Source organism: Nyctibius grandis, chromosome 22 (genome assembly GCF_013368605.1).
Source record: "Nyctibius grandis isolate bNycGra1 chromosome 22, bNycGra1.pri, whole genome shotgun sequence".
Lineage (NCBI taxonomy): Eukaryota > Metazoa > Chordata > Aves > Nyctibiiformes > Nyctibiidae > Nyctibius > Nyctibius grandis.
In genome coordinates, this window is record NC_090679.1 from 7200163 (window position 1) to 7219533 (window position 19371).

The 19371-nt window shown below is 55.4% G+C and overlaps 4 protein-coding genes across 7 annotated transcripts in view; all 4 read right to left on the reverse strand.

Annotated features, from left to right (window-relative positions):
• LOC137672773 (protocadherin gamma-C3-like) overlaps window positions 1–19371 on the reverse strand; it is a 53041-nt gene that overhangs the window by 15266 nt on the left and 18404 nt on the right. For all 4 annotated transcript variants that reach the window (XM_068417169.1, XM_068417170.1, XM_068417171.1 and 1 more), the window contains one exon: window positions 8859–8917. In XM_068417169.1, coding sequence (XP_068273270.1) covers window positions 8859–8917 — 59 coding nt within the window. The remainder of the gene's footprint in view (window positions 1–8858; window positions 8918–19371) is intronic.
• LOC137672715 (protocadherin gamma-C5-like) lies at window positions 10822–13350 on the reverse strand. The gene has a single exon (XM_068417117.1). It carries the CDS (start codon window positions 13348–13350, stop codon window positions 10822–10824), a length of 2529 nt encoding a protein of 842 aa, XP_068273218.1.
• On the reverse strand, window positions 14012–16465 carry LOC137672716 (protocadherin gamma-C5-like). Its single transcript, XM_068417118.1, has one exon. The coding sequence runs from the start codon at window positions 16463–16465 to the stop codon at window positions 14012–14014; it is 2454 nt and encodes an 817-aa protein (XP_068273219.1).
• On the reverse strand, window positions 16863–19328 carry LOC137672717 (protocadherin gamma-C5-like). The gene has a single exon (XM_068417119.1). The coding sequence runs from the start codon at window positions 19326–19328 to the stop codon at window positions 16863–16865; it is 2466 nt and encodes an 821-aa protein (XP_068273220.1).

Sequence of the window (19371 nt, forward strand, 5' to 3'; positions counted from 1 at the left end):
CAGCTCTGTGGTCTCCTGGCTGTGGAAGGGGAGGTGGAACCAGGACACATCATTACAAAACCATCAGCTTCCAGTCCCAGGATGGGTTCAGCTCCTCAGGAAGAGGGGAAAGGAGAGCAGTTATCCCAGGTCAGCTCCTGCTCCCAGCATCAAAACAGCTCCTGCCTGTCCCAGCACCCCAAATGCACTCCAGAATTGCACCATGGGGCTGCAGCCCACGCTCAGAGCAAAGCCAGACCCTGAGCAGCCTTGTAATGCTTTAAAGCAGTGTTTTCTCTGCAGTGCTTGATAGGAAACCACAGTCATAGAGTCATGGAATCATGGAATTATTTTGGTTGGAAAAGACCTTTAAGATCATAAAGTCCAATCGTTAACCCAGCACTGCCAAGCCCACCACTAAACCATGTCCCTCAGCACCACATCTACATGTCTTTTAAATCCCTCCAGGGATGGTGACTCCACCACTGCCCTGGGCAGCCTGTTCCAATGCTTGACAACCCTTTTGGTGAAGAAATTGTTCCTGATATCCAGTCTAAACTTCCCCTGGCACAACTTGAGGCCGTTTCCTCTCATCCCATCACTTGTTACCTGGGAGAAGAGACTGACCCCCACCTCACAGAGAGCGACAAGGTCTCACCTGAGCCTCCTCTTCTCCAGGCTAAACAACCCCAGTTCCCTCAGTGGCTCCTCATAAGACTTATTCTCCAGACCCTTCACTAGCTTCTTTGCCCTTCTTTGGACTCGCTCCAGCATCTCAAAGCCATGAGCCTCTGTCTGGTCTTCAGCCTTTCCTGTTTCAGGACCCACCAGGGCAACACCAAACCTGGCAGATGGAACCATCTGGCCCTTGTTGGGCTTCTGTGATTCCCTCCAAGGTGTTTGCTGAGCAAAAGACACACAAACAGGCAGGGGGCTGGCATGGGCTGCATCATCGGGCATAAACAACCACCTCAAATACTCCCCAAAAAGGCAACTTCTCTCCCAGGATCCCCAGGACCTGGCACAAGCTGGTGATTTGAGCTCTGCAGCCCCAGAGGCTTTGGCAAGGGGAAAACCCTCCTTTCAGAGCAGAGCCCCTTCACAACTCCTCCTTCACTCAGGGGTCCACAACCCACATTAAAGCGCGGCAGCTCTCAATCTTAGGTGAGCACTGTGTCACTTCGGTTACAGCTGGTCCTGCAAAGCGACGACCTCAAAGGGGTGCTGTGATTTTTCAGGCTGCTGGGCTCCACTCACACCTTCCTGAAGCCCCGGGGTGGCAGCTGAGAGCACCTCCACGCTTCGCATGCTGCAGGAGCCATGGAGGAATCACTCAATACTCCAGCATCTGAACAGGCAGACAAATGCAAACCAGCCAGAAGCAGAAGTCATTTTAGCCCAAAGACTGTTGCACTTCTTTTGCTTCACCGGCAAAACATGTGGAACCTCACCTGGCAAAGCAAATGCCACTGCTGGTTTCAACCCTTGAGTGCATTTGGGATGGAAACCTGAGGATTACAATTATTTCCTAAACTTCCCAGGGTGGCAGTTATTTCTGCTGCTCCTCTTGCCCCTGTCAATGAGAGGTGAGGGTGGGGAGCCTGCACATCCCAGAAGTGCCAGCAGTCGCTCCCAGGACTCCTGGCCTTCCTCAAGCCATGGGGACACCAGCTGCGGTGCACATCCCACTTAGCTACACGTTCTCCAGGTGACACGGTCCTGATGACTGTCTCCTTTTCCCTTTTTCAGCCCATTTCCCCCACGCTGCCCATCCACTCATTCAATTACCCCTGGCTTCTGGAAGCTGTTGAGTGGTTTCAACCAGATCCGACGGCCAGGTGGAAATATCATCTGATATGCTACTCTTCTACTACTTGCATGAAAATCAACAGAGGAAGACCCTCGTTGGTGTCTCCTGCTAGGGAAAGGCTCAGTTACCCACCATGTTTGGCCCACTATCTTGCCTGTCACTGCCCATCATCACATGGGTGGCTGGAAATTGCAAAAGCTGCTTGTTCTGCTGCTTGTTTGGAGCTGGGCACAGCCTGGGATGCTGTGTGGGATGACGGCGGTGCTGGGGAGGGGGTCAGAGAAAGCAGGAGGCTGGAGTTGCGGTGGGGAACAGAGAAGAGGGGCACAGGGAGACCCTCGCTGCATGGTGCACAGGAGGGCAACAAGAGCAGGGAAATGCCAGGGACCTTGACAGGCTGGAGGAGTTCAACAAGGCCGAGTGCAAGGTCCTGAACCTGGGCTGGGGCAATCCTCAATTTCAATACAGGTTGGGGGATGAATGGATTGAGAGCAGCCCTGTGGAGAAGGACTTGGGGATACTGGTGGGTGACAGATGAGACACAAGCTGGCCATGTGTGCTCGCAGCCCAGAAAGCCAGTTGTGTCCTGGGCTGCGACACATTCAGCATGGCCAGTAGGTCAAAGGAGGTGACTCTGCCCCTCTGTTCCCCTTCCATGAGACCCCTCCCCAAAGCACTGTGTTCAGCTCTGGGGTCCCCAGCACAAGACAGACATTGACCTGGTAGAGCAGGTCCAGAGGAGGCCATGGAAATGGTGCAAGGGCTGGAACAGCTCTGCTATGGAGAGAGGCTGAGAGAGCTGGGGGTGTTCAGCCTGGAGAAGAGAAGGCTCCAGGGAGACCTTACTGTGGCCTTTCAATACTTAAAGAGGGCTTATAAAAGAGAAGGAGAAAGACTTTCCACAAGGGCCTGTCATGACAGGACAAGGGGTAACAGTTTTAAACTGAACGAGGGTAGATTTAGACTAGATATTAGGAAGAAATTCTTTACTATGAGGATGATGAGACACTGGGACAGGTTGCCCAGAGTTGTGGACACCTCATCACTGGAAGTGCTCAAGGTCAGGTTGGATGGGGCTTTGAACAACCTGGTCTAGTGAAGGATGTCCCTGCCCATGGCAGGGGGGTTGAACTGGATGATTTTTTGAAGGTCCCTTCCAACCCAAACTGTTCTGTGAATGTGATTCTATGAAAAGATGCCAGAAGAGCCACAGTGGGGCATGAGAGGGACCAAAGAGTCACAGCCACAGGGACCTGGCTCTGCAACCCAGTGGTAGCACAGGAGGGGAGGGACAGGACTGCTGCAGGCTGCAGCTGGGCCAGCGCCTCTGCCCAGCATGTGCCCATTTTCACACATTTTCAATGAAAGAGTGACCAGAAGGTAAATCCCTCAGCGTTTGCCCGTACATCCCCACCAGTGCACCTGTGCACGTGCTTTATAGCACTTGCTGCTGTGTCCACTCTAACATCACACTGACTTCCAACATAAATTCTTAGGGCATTACAACACCCACAGACACTTGAGTTAGCAAGTGTTTTTTTCAGGAAGGACGTGGTAAAGCCTGCAGCTCTGGCCAGTTGTCTCTCTGCTGTGTATCCACCCCCGTGCTGCGTAAGCCCATGAACGTCCGTGTCTCCCTCTGCCTCTGGCCTCTGACCCCAGCTGCTGCGGGCTCTGCGATGTCCCACCCAGACATACAGGGTCCCCTTGGCGGAAGCGTGTCATGGCACACTGGGGTGTCATGTAGGACACCCCAAAACACACAGCAGAAGCCTCCCCTGAGCTGCTGCAAACCCTTTGGCAGTACCTGCATGTTCTGAGCCCCAAGAACACTCGTGAGAGCTTTAAAGACTGTTCTTGGGATGCCTTCTTTCCCCTCCCTGTCGCCCACCACACACAGGCAGGCTGCCATTAGTCCTGCAAGCCCAACTCTTGGGGCTCTTGCGTGAAAACAAACCAAACCACAACAGAGAGATCAAAACAAAGAGCTACTGGCATCAGGCAAGTGATGGGGGTGATGGTCGACAAGAAGCTCACCATGAGCCGGCAACGTGCGCTTACAGCCCAGAAAGCCAACCGCATCCTGGGCTGCATCCCCAGCAGCGTGGCCAGCAGGGCAAGGGAGGGGATTCTGCCCCTCTGCTCCGCTCTCGTGAGACCCCCCCTGCAGTGCTGCGTCCAGCTCTGGGGCCCCAACAGAAGGACACGGAGCTGTTGGAGCCAGTCCAGAGGAGGCCACGAAGATGCTCAGAGGGCTGGAGCCCCTCTGCTATGGAGACAGGCTGAGAGAGCTGGGGCTGTTCAGCCTGGAGAAGAGAAGGCTCTGGGGAGACCTTCTAGCACCTTCCAGTGCCTGAAGGGGCTACAGGAAAGCAGGAGAGAGACTTTTTACAAGGCCATGGAGTGACAGGACGAGGGGGAACGGTTTTAAACTGAAAGAGGGGAGACTGAGATGAGATCTGAGGAAGAAATTCTTTCCTGTGAAGGTGGTGAGACCCTGGCCCAGGTTGCCCAGAGAAGCTGTGGCTGCCCCCTCCCTGGCAGCATTCAAGGCCAGGCTGGATGGGGCTTGGAGCAACCCAGTCTAGAGGAAAGGTGTCCCTGCTTGTGGCAGGGGGGTTGGAACGAGATGACCTTTAAGGTCCCTTCCAACCCAAACTATTCTATGATTCTTCTATGATTCTAAGTACCACGAATGTGCAGGGCACAAGCCCGGTCTCTGTTCCTTTGGCAACTAGTGAAAAAGCCACAAGATGGGTCCCTCATACCAGCCCCAGTCCCTGCATTCTTCCCCCACATAAGCCGCCTCTCCCAGGGAAACCCCACACTGATGCTCCCACAGGGATGTCCTGCAACACTGCCGGACTCTACATCTACCACACTTAGGACAATTCATCGCTGTAATCTCCACGACAGCCACTGATCTGATTTGTCTGGGAACAGCGTCTGCTGCTCGGTATCATTCACATTTGCCCAGAGACAGCATGGGTGCTTTCTTTTTTTTTAGAAAACAAAATGCAAACATCATTAAACAAATTAATCTATCCTCCTGTTTCTCCCAAACAAGATTAATTGAGAATCGCTCTACTTGGGTCTGACTCCTACCACATTTTCAGAGGATATTGTCTGAGCTCTTAGTTCCTGAGCACGTGCACCAGAGCTCTCCTGTGCTTCAGAACAAAGAACAAATTCTCTTTGTTGTCCTGTAACAGCGCTCTGAATGCAGTGATACATGAGATCAAGAGATGGTCTCTACCTTATTGAGCTTACCCTGAGTTTTGCCTGGTTCCAGGTGCTCGGAGACACGTGGGATTTGTTTCAGTGGGCAGGGCTATGCTGAGAAAAGACAGGATTGTTCCCTTTCTCCAACTCCCATGAAGGCAGCAAAGGAGAAATGGTTGAGTCTCTATCCCCAGAGGTATTTAAAAGCCATGTAGATGTGGTGCTGAGGGCCATGGGTTAGTGGTGGCCTTGGCAGTGCTGGGTTAATGGCTGGACTCGATGATCATAAAGGCCCTTTCCAATAAAAACGATTCTGTGATTCCATGAAATCACAACATGGGTTCAAGCCTGCTTTCTGGCTCAGGGTCAGTGCTGGACTCCCTCTGGGAGCCATTCAAACCACCAGCCTAAGCTGCCTTGTCTTTATTGCTATTTAATTTGGGTCAGACAAATGCAATTAAGATCACGTCCCTTTTTTTTCTTTTCAGCTAAGAGGTGGCCTGTGTTCCTCAAGTGCCAAGCAGAGCCCGGCAGTTCGGAGAGCTCACGGTGCTGGAGAGGTTTGTGTGTCAGCAGGAGACACAGTTGTACGTGAGCTAATGTCGGAGAGAGTAACAGTGAGCAGGGCTCAGGCAGCTGCCCTTGCGCCCTCCTTAATACCTGCACTCCCAACGAGTGCCTGGGGAATTCACACACCAGACATCAAAATGCTGGAAAGAGCATAATGGGGAGCAGACTGCTCTCCAGGATCTGCCTGTTTGATCACCAGAGAGATGTCAGGGCTGGGCACTTTCTATTGCCATCCTTTAGTATCGTAACACAAGTTTAGAATAAAAACATCGCCCTTGATTTAACTTAAAATAGGATAAAAGAAACAGGGAAAAAAAAAAAACAGCAAGAGCTGTTTCATTGCGAATGTGGAATCTGCTCACAGGCCGGTGGGGAAACCCAGCAGGAATTAAAATCCTCTGACTTATTTCAGTACCAGCCTGTGCTCAGGCAAAGCCCCTCTCCAAACCCAGGGGACAGTCTGGGCAGCCTGTGCTACGGGAGCCCCTGCCACAACAGGCACTGACACAAGCCACTAGTGACTGTTTAAGGGACCACCATGGGCACCCAGGTCACAGATCATCAGAGGTAACATCACAGCTCGTGCACCAGAACCAACATGTCACAGAAACATAGAACCACAGACTGGTTTGGGTTGGAAGGGACCTTAAAGATCATCTAGTTCCACCCCCCTGCAATGGGCAGGGACACCTTCCACCAGACCAGGTTTCTCCAAACCCCATCCAACCTTGCCTTGAACACTGCCAGGGAGGGGGGCAGCCACAGCTGCTCTGGGCAACCTGGGCCAGGGTCTCACCACCCTCACAGCAAAGAATTTCTTCCTCATATCTCATCTCAATCTCCCTCTTTCAGTTTAAAACCGTTCCCCCTCGTCCTGTCACTCCATGCCCTTGTAAAAAGTCTCTCTCCTGCTTTCCTGTAGCCCCTTCAGGCACTGGAAGGTGCTAGAAGGTCTCCCCGGAGCCTTCTTTTCTCCAGGCTGAACAGCCCCAACTCTCTGAGCCTGTCTCCATAGCAGAGGTGCTCCAGCCCTCTGAGCATCTTTGTTGCTCTCCTCTGGACTCGCTAGTTGTTGTGCTACTTCAGCTCCCCATGAACAGAGTCTGAGGCTGCCTTTCCTCCTGCCCTCTCTCTTCCCACCCCACATGCTGCTGCTCCCACTTAGGCACTGGGAAGGGGCTGGAGCTTGTAAAGAGCTGCAGGCAGAGGCTGGGAGCTGGGGTGAAGGTCACTGTCCCATGGCCTGAGAAAAGGTCCCTGTCACTGAGTTAAGTAGGTCTGGACTGCATCAGCTCTGTGCCTTGAAGAGCTCCGGAATGATGCTAGAAGAGGAAGTAATAGGGCTTGCTCTGATGGGGCTCATTTACTCGCTTCTTGTAACAAAACTATTACAGCAGCTCTGGCACACTTCTATGTTAGCCGGGTTTTGAAAATTGTCATTTGAACTAGAGCGTAAATGGTTAGAAAGGCTTTTCTTGATTAAAATGTTGTCAGTGATGGGGAATTCAACAGAACTCTGAGAAAACTGTTCCAGCAATAGCCTTGTTTCAAAGTCCATGGCTGGTTTCTAGTAGGAATGCTTTATCTCCTTTACATCAAACCCTCACTCCATTTTGGCTTTGTCAGCTAGAAGAGCCTAGTAACAAAGCTTAATCACTGCAACAAGTTGGTTATGGCAGTCTCTTAATTTTCTGTTACGCTAAACTATCGAGCCAGACCGAGGGAAAGACTCAGACACAACCGGCTGCTGCAGATGTTTAACTTCAAGCTCCAAAACCAGGACCCAACACTCCCTGTGGCACCACTTAAACCTCCATGAGAGCTGTCTGAGTGGCCACCAGGAATGACAAAGCATAGAGGCATGAGCTCCTCTCTTTTCTGCAGAGCTACAGTGCCTGACCCAGCCAGCCAAGGAAGCACAGCATCCGAATTTACTCCTGATTGCTCCAAGGATATAATCCTTGGGTATGCCCCAAAAGACATAATCTTTTCACATATAAATTATCCTGGAGCCAGTTTCCTCACACACAATAACCCCTGACTGGAGTATTCACAGAGGAAGGTGGCCTCCCAGTTTAAGTCCTTTCTTACCCTGACAGTACTCAAGGAAGTTCACCCTCTCAAGAGGATCCCTGCCCTGGCTTCTGAAACAGGAGGGAAAATGGGAAAGGTGAAGGGCACGTGCTCAACACTTTCTTGTCAATGCTTTCTCGCTGTGGACCATGAAAAGCAAGCTTTGTTGGGCCAGAGGCAAGAGGGCGCACAGTCGAGAGAGGGGTACTCACTCGGGAGGCAGGTCTCTGCTCTGCTGCCAGTGCTTCTTATCTTTTTGACATCACACCCCAACTGGCAAAAGCTCAGCCGTGGTTTTGACAGCAAGGCCAGACCTTAGGAGACATCCTTCCTGTGAGTCTCCTGCCCTGTTAGGTTTAATTTCTTCTTCCTTAGATTCCCTCTGCCCAGTTGCCCAGCTCCAGTGGGAAGTGTGCAGAGGGCTCCTCACGTGGGTGAACCAATGATCCACCCCGTGTTGGAGATGGTACTTCCCAAGGAATGCACGAAAGGTTCCAAACTGCCCAACAAATGGAGCTGGATCCAGGGGTCCCAACGCTGATTCAGCCAGACTAGCCCACAGGAGAAAGCATATACAGTGGCATTTCATGAGCGACCTGCTCCTGCTGACTTAGACATGGCTGGGACACGCTTCTCTAGAGGGGCCTTGGGGGACCTGAGGCTTATCCACTCAACTTCTGGCTGCCACGGGGGCTTACAGAGCGGTTTGGCTCTAGGTGGTCAAGCCAGAGCAGGCAATACACTTCAGCAGCACAGAGCCTGAGGCTCCATGGCTAGTAAAGTCACTCATACAGTGATTTCCAGTGGCCTCCGTGCAGGGGGAGGAATCAAGATTTTGGACTCAGAATCTAGTCTAAATGCTGAAAATGTGCTTTAGAGAAGAAGCCCTTCTCTGCAAAGCATGTTTTCCAGTCCTTTAACCATCTCAAAACTTCACCTGGAGTTCCCTCCGGTTCCTGACTGTCCTCCTTGAGCTGTAGACACCAAAACCAGACACATCACTGCAAACAAGAGCTGTCACACCACCACCAAACAGAGCTGACACAGAAGCAGCCCTATTTCTGCCTCTTTGGCTGGACAATTCTGCCAATGACAGGGGACACCCATCCTCAGAGCTGCCAGTTGAGGACTCCCCACCTCTGAAAGTGGCACGCAAAGGAAAGAAACCTTCACCAGACACATATATAGAGGAAGAGGCACTTACCCACTCGTTCCAGGTCTCTGGGTCTGAGAGAAGCGCCAGTCTGTGTTAGGCTGAGCTTGCTGCAGAGAAAATAGAAGAGTTTTAATATCTCCATTCTTGCCTTTGAAAATGAAAGCGAACTGATCCTGGATTATTTCAGTCTGGAATATCAGTGTGTTCTTTTCAAGTAAAGCAAATCAATTAGAACAAAAAGAAAGCTCCCCCTCCCCTTTTCTGGAGGATTTCTGAACCAGCATGAATACTAAAAAAAGCATGACAAAAACTATTCAGCGAATAATCTTCCAAAGCAGCTCAGGAAACCAGGCTGTGAAAGAAATGAAGCATGAAATAAACTGATAAGGGCATCGATTCAGCAGGAGCACTGGTACCAAAGTAATGAGTTTGGGGGGGGAGGGGGAGGGTGGCAGAATTAATTGATACTGAGAAAGATGCTTTTAATGCCAGAAGGTAAAATGATAACAGACCTTCCTAAGCTGTCCTCCTCCTGTCCTTAAAAAGGCCTGCCTGAGGTCTTGATTTCACACACTGTATTTGAATGACTTTTCCTAGATGCTCTAGCCTCAGAGCATTACAATATTTTTCTGTCACAGAGAAAAGAATGAACTTCCGAGAGCAAAAGAAAAAAGCATTATTTGTTTAAGGAAGACATAATAAACTCCGGCCACAGCAGCCCACTTTGTAACTTCATTAGTAAGCCCCCGTATCACTTTCTGCCCGTGTTATTTTACCCCCAGACAATGGACATGTTGTAAATAAGGAAGGACACGAAGCAGGCTTGCATGTTCCTGTTTGAATCACCCCTTTGTGAAGAGCACTAAATAGCAGAACTGTTTTCTGTCTGGAAGACACATACTTCCGAAAAGCATAATCTTCTTAATTAACTCCAGAATCATAACATGCTACCTGGAAAGGACAACATTTCTCTCAGTTACCTTAGGAATGAGCAGCTCATAGTCCATACAGTGGAACATCAATTTTATAGGATTATTCTGCTTGTACATGCAATTACTAAGGAAAAGTGAAGACGGGTACAGCTGACCTAGATTTTTATTTAGGAGATGTGATTTCACTAATTTCTCCACAGCTTTGATGATTCTCATGAAAGAATATATTAGAATAAATTACTCCCCTAAAATAGAGGCCCCACTGGTACCCATGCTGCATGCAAATTAAGCTGTTTAAATACTTGCCCTCCAGCTTTCCCATAGACATTTCTGCACACACTGACACACAGTCCTGCACTAGATAAGCCCTTCCCAATCTATATTTTGAATTCCTGTTGTAATCACCACTTGCAAATTTAGGGCAGGCATTTATGACACAAAATTGCTTTACTTTTTATATCCCAAAGTTATAAAAGCTACAGCTAAACACAGACACCTAAATCCATATTTAGACATCTGAATACGAGTGGCTAAAGTTGTCAAAGCTTGCTGCTGCCTATGTCTCTGCAAGTCCAAGGGCACGTAAGGTCACCAGGATTTTTGCGAAAAATGTCACTATGGTCAGTGCTGAATAGTGAATTCAGCCCCTCGCTCGAAATGACCAAGCTGGAAGATGATCCCTTGCTGAGGCACAATCAGTAATTAATAACACTTGGGAGTTGAGAAATGAGAAATTTCTACCATGCACCCCTAAAACAGCACAAAAGAAACATCGACAAACTTTGCTTTCAGCTGACCCCCTCCCACGTCACAGCTCGTAGCCACGCAGAATAAAGGGGTTAAACAGAATCAAGCAGTTAAACACCCAAAAACCATGTTCCTGACTGTGCTAAGAATCACTTTAAAAAGCAAAGAGTATGAACGGGGCCAAGGGAAAACTCTCCACTTCTACGAACACACAGTCTTTGATTTCACGGTGCTGCCCAGCCCCTTCCCCCACCTCCATCAAGCTGAGCCAAAGTTTTCACCTGGCACCTCCCAGGAGGTGACAGTGACACACATTCCCTGAAGCCACCTTCTTAGATGGAAGGGCAGACAGAGAACAGCCAACTGGCCTGGATATTACGGACCGTTGCGCTTAGCAGACAGGACAGTAAGAAAGACCCATCTCTTACCCCATCGCAGGGACTCGCTAAGGTGCTGGTCACCTGCTCATAGGCAGCCACGGTCTCCGCAGTGCTAGAATGGCTGAAAGGTTTTACAAAGAGGAAATCACTCTGGTCAGACATGGGCGAGAAACAAGAGGTGTAATTCTGTGCCTGGGAGGTCAAGCCCGCTCCTCCCACATCCAGGTACTTGATGAAGCCATCTGGCTTCATCTGCCCACGGAAATGGGAGGTGGGTTTGCGGCCAGTCCCTCGGCAGCAATCCGCAAAGGTCCAGCTGGCAGTGCCAGCTTTGACACACCGGGCAGCCACCACAGCAAACATGACGCAGGACACAAGGGAAATGGACACCAACGAGATGATGAGGTAAAGCGTTAGGTTGGTATCCTTGGGAGAAGATCTGGGGAGGTCCAAGGACTTGGCGAAGTCTGGCACACTGTCCTCCTCCAGAGAAATTACTATTACCACGGATGCCGAGAGGGAAGGTGTCCCATTATCCCTCACTTCGACCACCAGCCTATGGGGATCTTCTGACTCCCTGAGAGCCTGTGCAACCCTTATCTCTCCAGAGCGATGTTCCACTTGGAAAGGCAAAGCCTCAGCGGTCTCCTGCAGCTGGTAGGACAGCCAGGCATTATGGCCACTATCGGCATCAACGGCTACAATTTTGGTGACCAGATAGCCAGGTTCTACCAAGGCTGGGATGGTTTGGTGGAAGGCAGAGCCCTTGGGGACGGATGGGTAGACAATGGTGGGGGCATTGTCATTCTCATCCAGGATAAACACATGGACCACAGCAGTGCTACTCAGCGCAGGAGACCCAGCATCTTTCACCTCCACAGGCACCTGGAACACCTTGTCCTGCTCGTAGTCCAGAGCCCGCACGGTGTAGATGGTGCCATTGTCCTGGTCTATCCGGAAATAGGTTGAGATGGGTATATCCTGCATCCCGTTGTCCAGGATGGAGTAAGACAGCTTGGCATTGGTACCTTCATCAGGATCAGACGCTGACACCGAAAAGACAGAAGTTCCAGGAAGGGCATTTTCCTGAACGTGAGCAGTGTCGAAAGGGCTGGAGAAATTCGGTGCATTATCATTCACATCAGCAATTCGGAGGTAAAAGGTTTTTTGCGTGGCCCTCGGTGGGGACCCTGAATCCACAGCCCTGACCGTGATGTTGTATCCACTGGCCTTCTCCCGATCAAGGGGACCATTTGTGACCAGTGAGAAATGCTCTTTAAAAGATGACACCAGTTTAAATGGGAGCTCTTTCGCTATCTGCAGACGGACCTGCCCATTGTCACCAGAATCGCTGTCCTTCACACCAATGAGGGCAATCACAGTTCCCGGGGTTGCATCCTCCTGCACTGGGCTGGAGAGAGAGGTCAGCACAATCTCTGGGCTGTTATCATTGATATCAATTAATTCCACTCGCAGGTGACAGTGTCCTTCCATGGCTGGGGATCCCTTGTCCCTGGCTCGAACTGCAATCTCGTAAGCACTGGATTCCTCATAATCCAGAGGTGCTTTGGTTCTTATCTCCCCTGTCCGGGGATCTAAGGAGAACAGCTTGGTGAATTTACCAGGTGCGTTATTGCTAATTTTGAAAGAATATTCCACGTCCCCGTTGGGACCTTCATCCAGGTCAGTGACATTCAATTTGGTGACCAGAGTGCCCACTGGCACGTTCTCCTCCAGATGTACCTTGGATATGGGTGGGTCGCAGACAGGAGGGTTGTCATTTGCATCCAGGACGTGGATGGTAACCTTGGCAGTGCCAGATTTCACTGGACTCCCTCCATCCAGGGCTGTCAGTGTTAGGCGATGAACAGCCACCTTCTCTCTATCCAGTGCTTTTTCAAGTACGATCTCAGGCATTTTAACACCATCTCCTCTCACATTGATACTTAGGGTGAAATGTTTGCTGGGGCTGAGCTCATAGGTGGAGATGGAGTTGGAGCCCATGTCCGGGTCTTCTGCTACCTCCAGGGGTAGCCGAGTCCCAGGGTTGGCTACCTCAGTGATCTCCAAGACCACCTCCGGCTTGGGGAACTGGGGCGCGTTGTCGTTGACATCGAGGACATCCACCTCGACGCGGTGGAGCTGGAGGGGGTTCTCCATGACGAGTTGGAGGTGCAGGGAGCACGTGGGGCTCTGCCCGCACAGTGCCTCCCGGTCCAGCCTGCTGTTGAGGAGCAGCAAGCCCGCTGCCAGGTCCACCTGGAAGTGCCGCTGCCCACCCTCGCTCACCAGGCGCAGGTTGCGGGTGACCAGGCTTCTTAAGTCCACCCCCAGGTCCTTGGCCAAGTCGCCCACCGAGGAGCCCGGTTCGCGGTCCTCGGGCACGGAATAGTGGAGCTGGGCGCTGCTGGGAGCCGGCAGGCAGCAAAGGGCTGCGAGCAGCAGCGGGAGCTGCCACGGCAAACTCCGTCCCCCGAGCATCCCGGGCCGGGGGTGCGAGCGGAGCAGCGCGGAGACGAGCGGAGCAAAGCGGAGCGGCGGCGGTTCAGCGCAGCCTCCCCCGCCTCCCCGCCCCCGGGAGCCGCCGCCGAGCCGGAACCCCCGCGCCCCGGGCCGGGGGGGAGCCGAGAGGGGTGCGCGGGGAGGAAGCCGCCGCCGTCGGAGCCGCCGGAGCCGGGCGGGGAGGGATGGAGGGGGCGGGGGGTGAGGGGGGACGATCACAAACCGGCCGGCTGAGCCGCTCCTGGGCACGCAACGGCACACAAAGTCGGCGAGCGGAGGGGATGGACCGAGTGACAGTTTTACGTCTCTCCACAGCCCCCTCCTCCTCCTCCTCCTCCTCCTCCTTTTTCTCTCCCTCCTCCTCCTTTTTCTCTCCCTCCTCCGCCGCCTTCCCCAAAATACGCACGGCGTAGTCCCCCCCCCCACACCCCCCCCGCCGCCACTCCACCCCCGCAGCGCCGGGAGGGCGCCGGGGACTCCCGGCAGCGGGAACCCCCCGCTCCGCCCCGCCCCGCCCCGCCCGGCTGCTGGGAGCGGGGACCGGCAGCCCCCCCCTCCCACCCCCCTCCCCAAAAGCCGGCTGAGGATGTCGCATCCCGAGCCGGTTCGGCGCCGAGCCCCGCAGCCGCCGGGGCTGCGGTCAGGCTGGGGGACACGCTCCCGAGCTCACCTCGCTGCGCAGGGTGGCATCCGGCGGGCTGGCACCGACTGGACCCGCGGAGGGTTTCACAAACACGAACTCGCTGATGTCGGAGACCGGCGAAAAGCAGGAGCGGTAACGCGGAGCGGGGGGTGCCGTGGCCGTCACCTGGACGCCCATCACCGTGTCCCCTTGCTTAGGCTCATAGTGCATGCGGCCAAAAATGTGGCTGGGAGGGGGCTGAAGCGTGTTCACGCTCTCCACGCAGCAGCCCTGGTTGGCGGGCGCAGAGCCCCGCCGGAGGCACCGCACGCCCAGCACTGCCAGTCCCACCAGCGAGACGGTGGAGATGAGCACTAGGGACACGATCAGATAAAGCGTAATCGTGGGTAAGCCCCCACCATCGGTGGCCCGAGCCTCGGAGCCCTGCAAAGCCTCCGGGCCCTTCTCCTCCACCAGCACCACCAACGTGACGGCTGTGGAGAGCGGGGGCTCACCAGCATCCCGGACCACCACCAGCAGTTCGTGGGCAGAGGCATCCGTCTCCTGCAGGGCCCGCGTGATCCGGATCTCCCCAGAGCGCAGGGCCACGCTGAAAAGCCCTGGGTCTGTGGCTTCCACGAGGTGGTAGGAGAGCCAAGCATTGAGCCCCGAGTCCGCATCTATTGCCATCACCTTGGTGATGAGAGCAGGAGGAGCAGTGGAGGGGGAGATTCGGAACTGGGTAGCAGACTCCTCCCCGGCCCTGGGGAAATGCACCTGTGGGGCATTGTCATTCTGGTCCACTATAAAAACGTGAACCAGCGTCCTGTTCCTCAGGGCCGGGGAGCCACCATCAGAGACCTCCACATGGAACTGGAGATAGGTGGTTTGCTCATAGTCAAAGGGGAGTTTGGCAGAGACCTGCCCACTTGTGAGATGTATGGAGAGGTAGCGAGTCGGATCCAGGCCTGGATCTGTCCCAGCAGCTCGCAGGATGGAGTAGGAGAGGCGGGAATTCTGCTCCGAGTCCGGGTCGGCAGCAGATACCGTAACCAGCACACTGCCCACCGGGTTGTTTTCTGCCACCATCACTTCATAGGACGCTTGCTCAAACTGGGGCGCGTTGTCATTGACATCGGCCAGGGCGATTGACAAGATGGTGTGGTGGGAGAGCGGGGGATTGCCCAGGTCCGAGGCAGAGATGGTGACATTGTAGTAGGCAACATGTTCCCGGTCCAAACGGGCGCTGGTTAGCAGCGAGTACTGGTGCTCATAGTCCTTACGCAGCTGGAAGGGAAGATCTGGAGGTACGTGACACTGGACCTTGCCCTGCTCACCAGAGTCCCTGTCTCTGACGTGTATTACGGCCACCACTGTGCCCGGGAGCGCATCCTCGCTCAGGGAGCTGGAGAAGGAGGTAAGAATGACCTCGGGGGCGTTGTCATTCACGTCAGTGATTTCCACCACCACGCTGCAGTGCTCCTCCATCGTGGGTGACCCCATGTCTTTGGCCTCCACTTCGATCTCATACACCGTTGCCTCCTCAAAGTCCAGGTTGCCCTGGACGCGAATCTCCCCAGTTTGCTCATCAATGGCGAAGATCTGGCGTAAGGCAGCCGAGTTGTGGCTGCTGAGGGAGTAGCGGATGTCTCCATTGGGCCCTTCGTCCACATCGGTGGCATTTAACTTCACCACAAGGGTGCCCAGTGGTGAGTTCTCCACCAAGCGTGCTCCATACGATGGTCTGTCAAAGACCGGGTGGTTGTCATTGGCATCCAGGACCTGAATAGTGATGTGTGTCTTGCTGGACTGGGGAGGAGAGCCGCCATCTTCTGCAGTTAGGACCAGGTGGTGGAAAGCTCTAAGTTCCCGGTCCAGGGCCCTCTCCAGCACCAGCTCAGGGAACTTGCCACCGTCTGTGCGTGCCTTCACGTTGAGGTTGAAGTTCTCATTGGCACTCAGGTGATAGGTCTGCAAGGTGTTGGTGCCCACGTCTGGGTCCTGGGCAGGCTGGATGGGGAAGCGGGCACCCAGGGACGCCAGCTCGTAGATGCGCAAGGAAACCTCGTCACTGGGGAACTCTGGGGGGTTGTCGTTGATATCCAGAATCTCCACCTCAATGCGGTAAAACTCCACCGGGTTCTCGATGGCAAGTTTCAGGTGGAGGAAGCAGCGGGGGTTCTGCCCGCAGAGCTGCTCCCGGTCTATCCGTTCGCTGACCATGATAACGCCGGTGTTCACGTTGACCGAGAAGTACTGGGAATCCGAATCGGACAGTACCTGCAGATTAGCTGCCGCCAGTTTCGCCACATCGGTGCCCAGATCCTTCGCGATATTGCCCACGAAGGCGCCCCGGGTGAGCTCCTCCGGGATGCTGTAGCGGATCTGAGCCGAGGAGCTGTGCAAGAACAAACAGAAGGAGAAGACAGGCGGCAGCGCCAGGGCCCGGCCCGCCTTCCCGACCCTCGGCATCCTTCCCGGGGTGGGCGGCGGGGCAGCGATGCCCTCCGCGCTGCGGGGCCGCGCTCAGCGCTCGCCGCTCCCATTCATTGTTTGGGGCGGACGCGGTTCGACGGGGGCGGGTGAGGCGGCGGCGGCGGGGGGGGACGGCGCCGGTGCTCCGCGCAGCCGCCTCGCCATTGGCTCCGAGCGCCGCGCCGCTCCTCCAATCGCCGCGCTCCGTGCCCAGGACAGCAACACCGGCGCCAATCGCCGCCCGCGGGCGGGGGCTGTTGCCGCGCGGCGCGAACCTGCGGCGCTTCCCCGAGCGGCGGCGGCGGCTCCGCGCACCCCCCGCACCGGGTGGGGAGGGGGGAGGCGCGATCCGCCCCCGCGGCGAGCCCCGCACCGGCACCGCCTTCCCCTGCCCCTAGGCTCTCACCTGGCCGGGGTCCCGCAGCGTACCGGTAGCGGAGAGGAAAGCCCCGGTTTCCCTCGGTAGGGTGGCGGGGGGTGGGCAAGGCCGGAGGAAGGTGAAGTCGCTCCGGTCGGAGCCGGGGGAGAAGCAGGTGCTGTAGCACTGGGACTGGGAGTCGGTGGGTCGCAGGGTGACCTCCATGTACTTGAGGGTGCCGTCGGAGCTGAGCTGGAGCTTGGGGCTGGAGTGCTTGAAGAAGTCCCGGGAGGGCGACTCGCTGAGCCAGCAGCAGCACCAGGGCGAGGCGGCCGCCCGGCCCCTGCGACGGAGGCAGCGGGCAGCCAGGAGGGTGAAGGTGGCAAGTGCCACGGTGCTGATGGCTGCCAGAGCGATGATCAGGTAGAAGGTCAGGTCCGGCTTCTCCTTAGCACCAGCCAGGAAATCCCGAGGCTTGTAGCTCTCCTCCAGGGCTGCCTCCTCCAGGGCCACGCTGATGGTGACAGTGGTGGAGAGCGGTGGGTCACCATTGTCCGTCACCTGGACAATGAGCTGCTGTGCTGCCGCATCGGTGTCCTGGAGGGCACGTGCTGTCCGCACCTCCCCAGTGTACAGCGACATGTGGAACAAGGAGGGGTCAGTGGACTGTGGCAGCAGCCGGTATGAGAGCCAGGCATTGTGCCCGGCATCCGCATCCACTGCTGTCACCTTGGTGACCAGGTAGCCCGGTGGGGCAGACAGTGGGACCCTCTGGGGTGCCGAGACATCGCTGTCAATGGCAGGGTGCAGGATGGTGGGGGGGTGGTCATTCTGGTCCAGCACAAATATGTAGACAGTAACGTTGGCATGGAGCGGCGGGGATCCCGAGTCCCGCACGGCCACAGAGACCGGCAGAACCTGCAGCAGCTCAAAGTCAAAGGTGCGCTGAGCATAGAGGTTGCCATTGTCAGGGTTGATGTGGACGAAGGAAGAGGTGGGGGCACCCTGCACTTGGCCGCTCTCTATGGAGTAAACGAGACGGGAATTATCCCCGTCGTCGGGGTCCGAGGCAGAGACAGTGCACAGCAGGGAGCCAGGTGGGTTGTTCTCCTGGAGAAAGGCATCGTAGGAGGGCTGTAAGAAGCGCGGGGGGTTGTCATTCACATCAGATATGTTGAGGAGCAGCGTGAGAGTCGTGGTGAGGGCAGGAGACCCACCATCCTGGGCAATTAGCTCCACTATGTACTGTGAGGTGGACTCTCGATCCAGACTCTCCCGGCTGACCAGGGAGAAGTGGTTCTGAAGGGACCTGATGGTGAAAGGCACGTTGGGGGAGATCTCCAAGCTCACATCCCCATTGGCCCCTGAGTCTCGGTCCCGTACATTGAAGAGCCCCACAACAGTCCCTGGTGGGGTGTCTTCTGGCACCGGGTTCAGCAGGGAGGTAAGCAGCACCTCCGGGGGGTTGTCGTTGACATCCTCCACTTCCACCTGTAGCACACAGTGGCCCTCCATCTCCGGGACCCCGCCGTCATGGGCTCGCACATAGATCTCGTAGAAAGGTGATTCCTCAAAGTCCAGGGCCCCGCTCACCCGGACCTCACCGCTGCGGGGATCCAGGGTAAAGAGCCTCCGGACCGAGTCAGAGGTGTGGACCCCAAAGGAGTACTGCGTCTCCCCATTGGTGCCCTCATCAGGGTCAGACGCGTTGAGCCGGAGGAGCAGAGCCCCCACGGGGGTGTTTTCTGGGACTTGCACCTTGTACGTGGTGCGGTCAAAGGTGGGCGCGTTGTCATTGACATCCAGGACCAGGACCGTTATCTGTGCCGTGCCCGAGCGGGCTGGCCTTCCCCCGTCCATGGCCGTCAGCACCAGCTGCAGCTCTGGCTGCTCTTCCCGGTCCAGGGCACGCTCCAGCACCAGCTCCGGAAAGAGTTTGCCATCCTGCTGCTGCTTGACGTCCAGGGAGAAGTGGGAGTTGGGGCTGAGTCGGTAGGAGCCCACGGTGTTGGTGCCCACATCAGGGTCCTGCGCGCTCTCCAGGGGGAAGCGGGCAGCCACGGTGGCAGACTCGGCGATGCGCAGGGTGCGGTGAGCGGCGGGGAAGCTCGGAGAGTTGTCATTCACATCCAGGATCTCCACTTCCAGGCGGAAGAGCTGCAGGGGGTTCTCCACCACCACCTGCACCGACAGCACGCAGCTGGCAGCCGCTCCGCACAGCCGCTCCCGGTCCAGCTGCTGGCTCACCACCAGCGTGCCACTGTCCAGGTGCACGGCGAAGGGGCGCAGGCTCTCCTCTGAGCCCAGGCGCAGCCTGCGACCCGGCAGCTCCTCCACCTTCAAGCCCAGGTCCCGGGCCACGTTACCCACCACGGTTCCCACCTCTGACTCCTCAACAACCGAGTAGCGGATCTGCCCGGAGACCCAGCCCCAGCCGCAGAGTGAAAACAAACTCAGTACTTGCCATTTCCAGGCGGGTCGCTGGAGGCTGATGCTCTCCATGTCCGTTCGCATCCGGCCCGGGACGCAGCAGGCACTGAGAAGC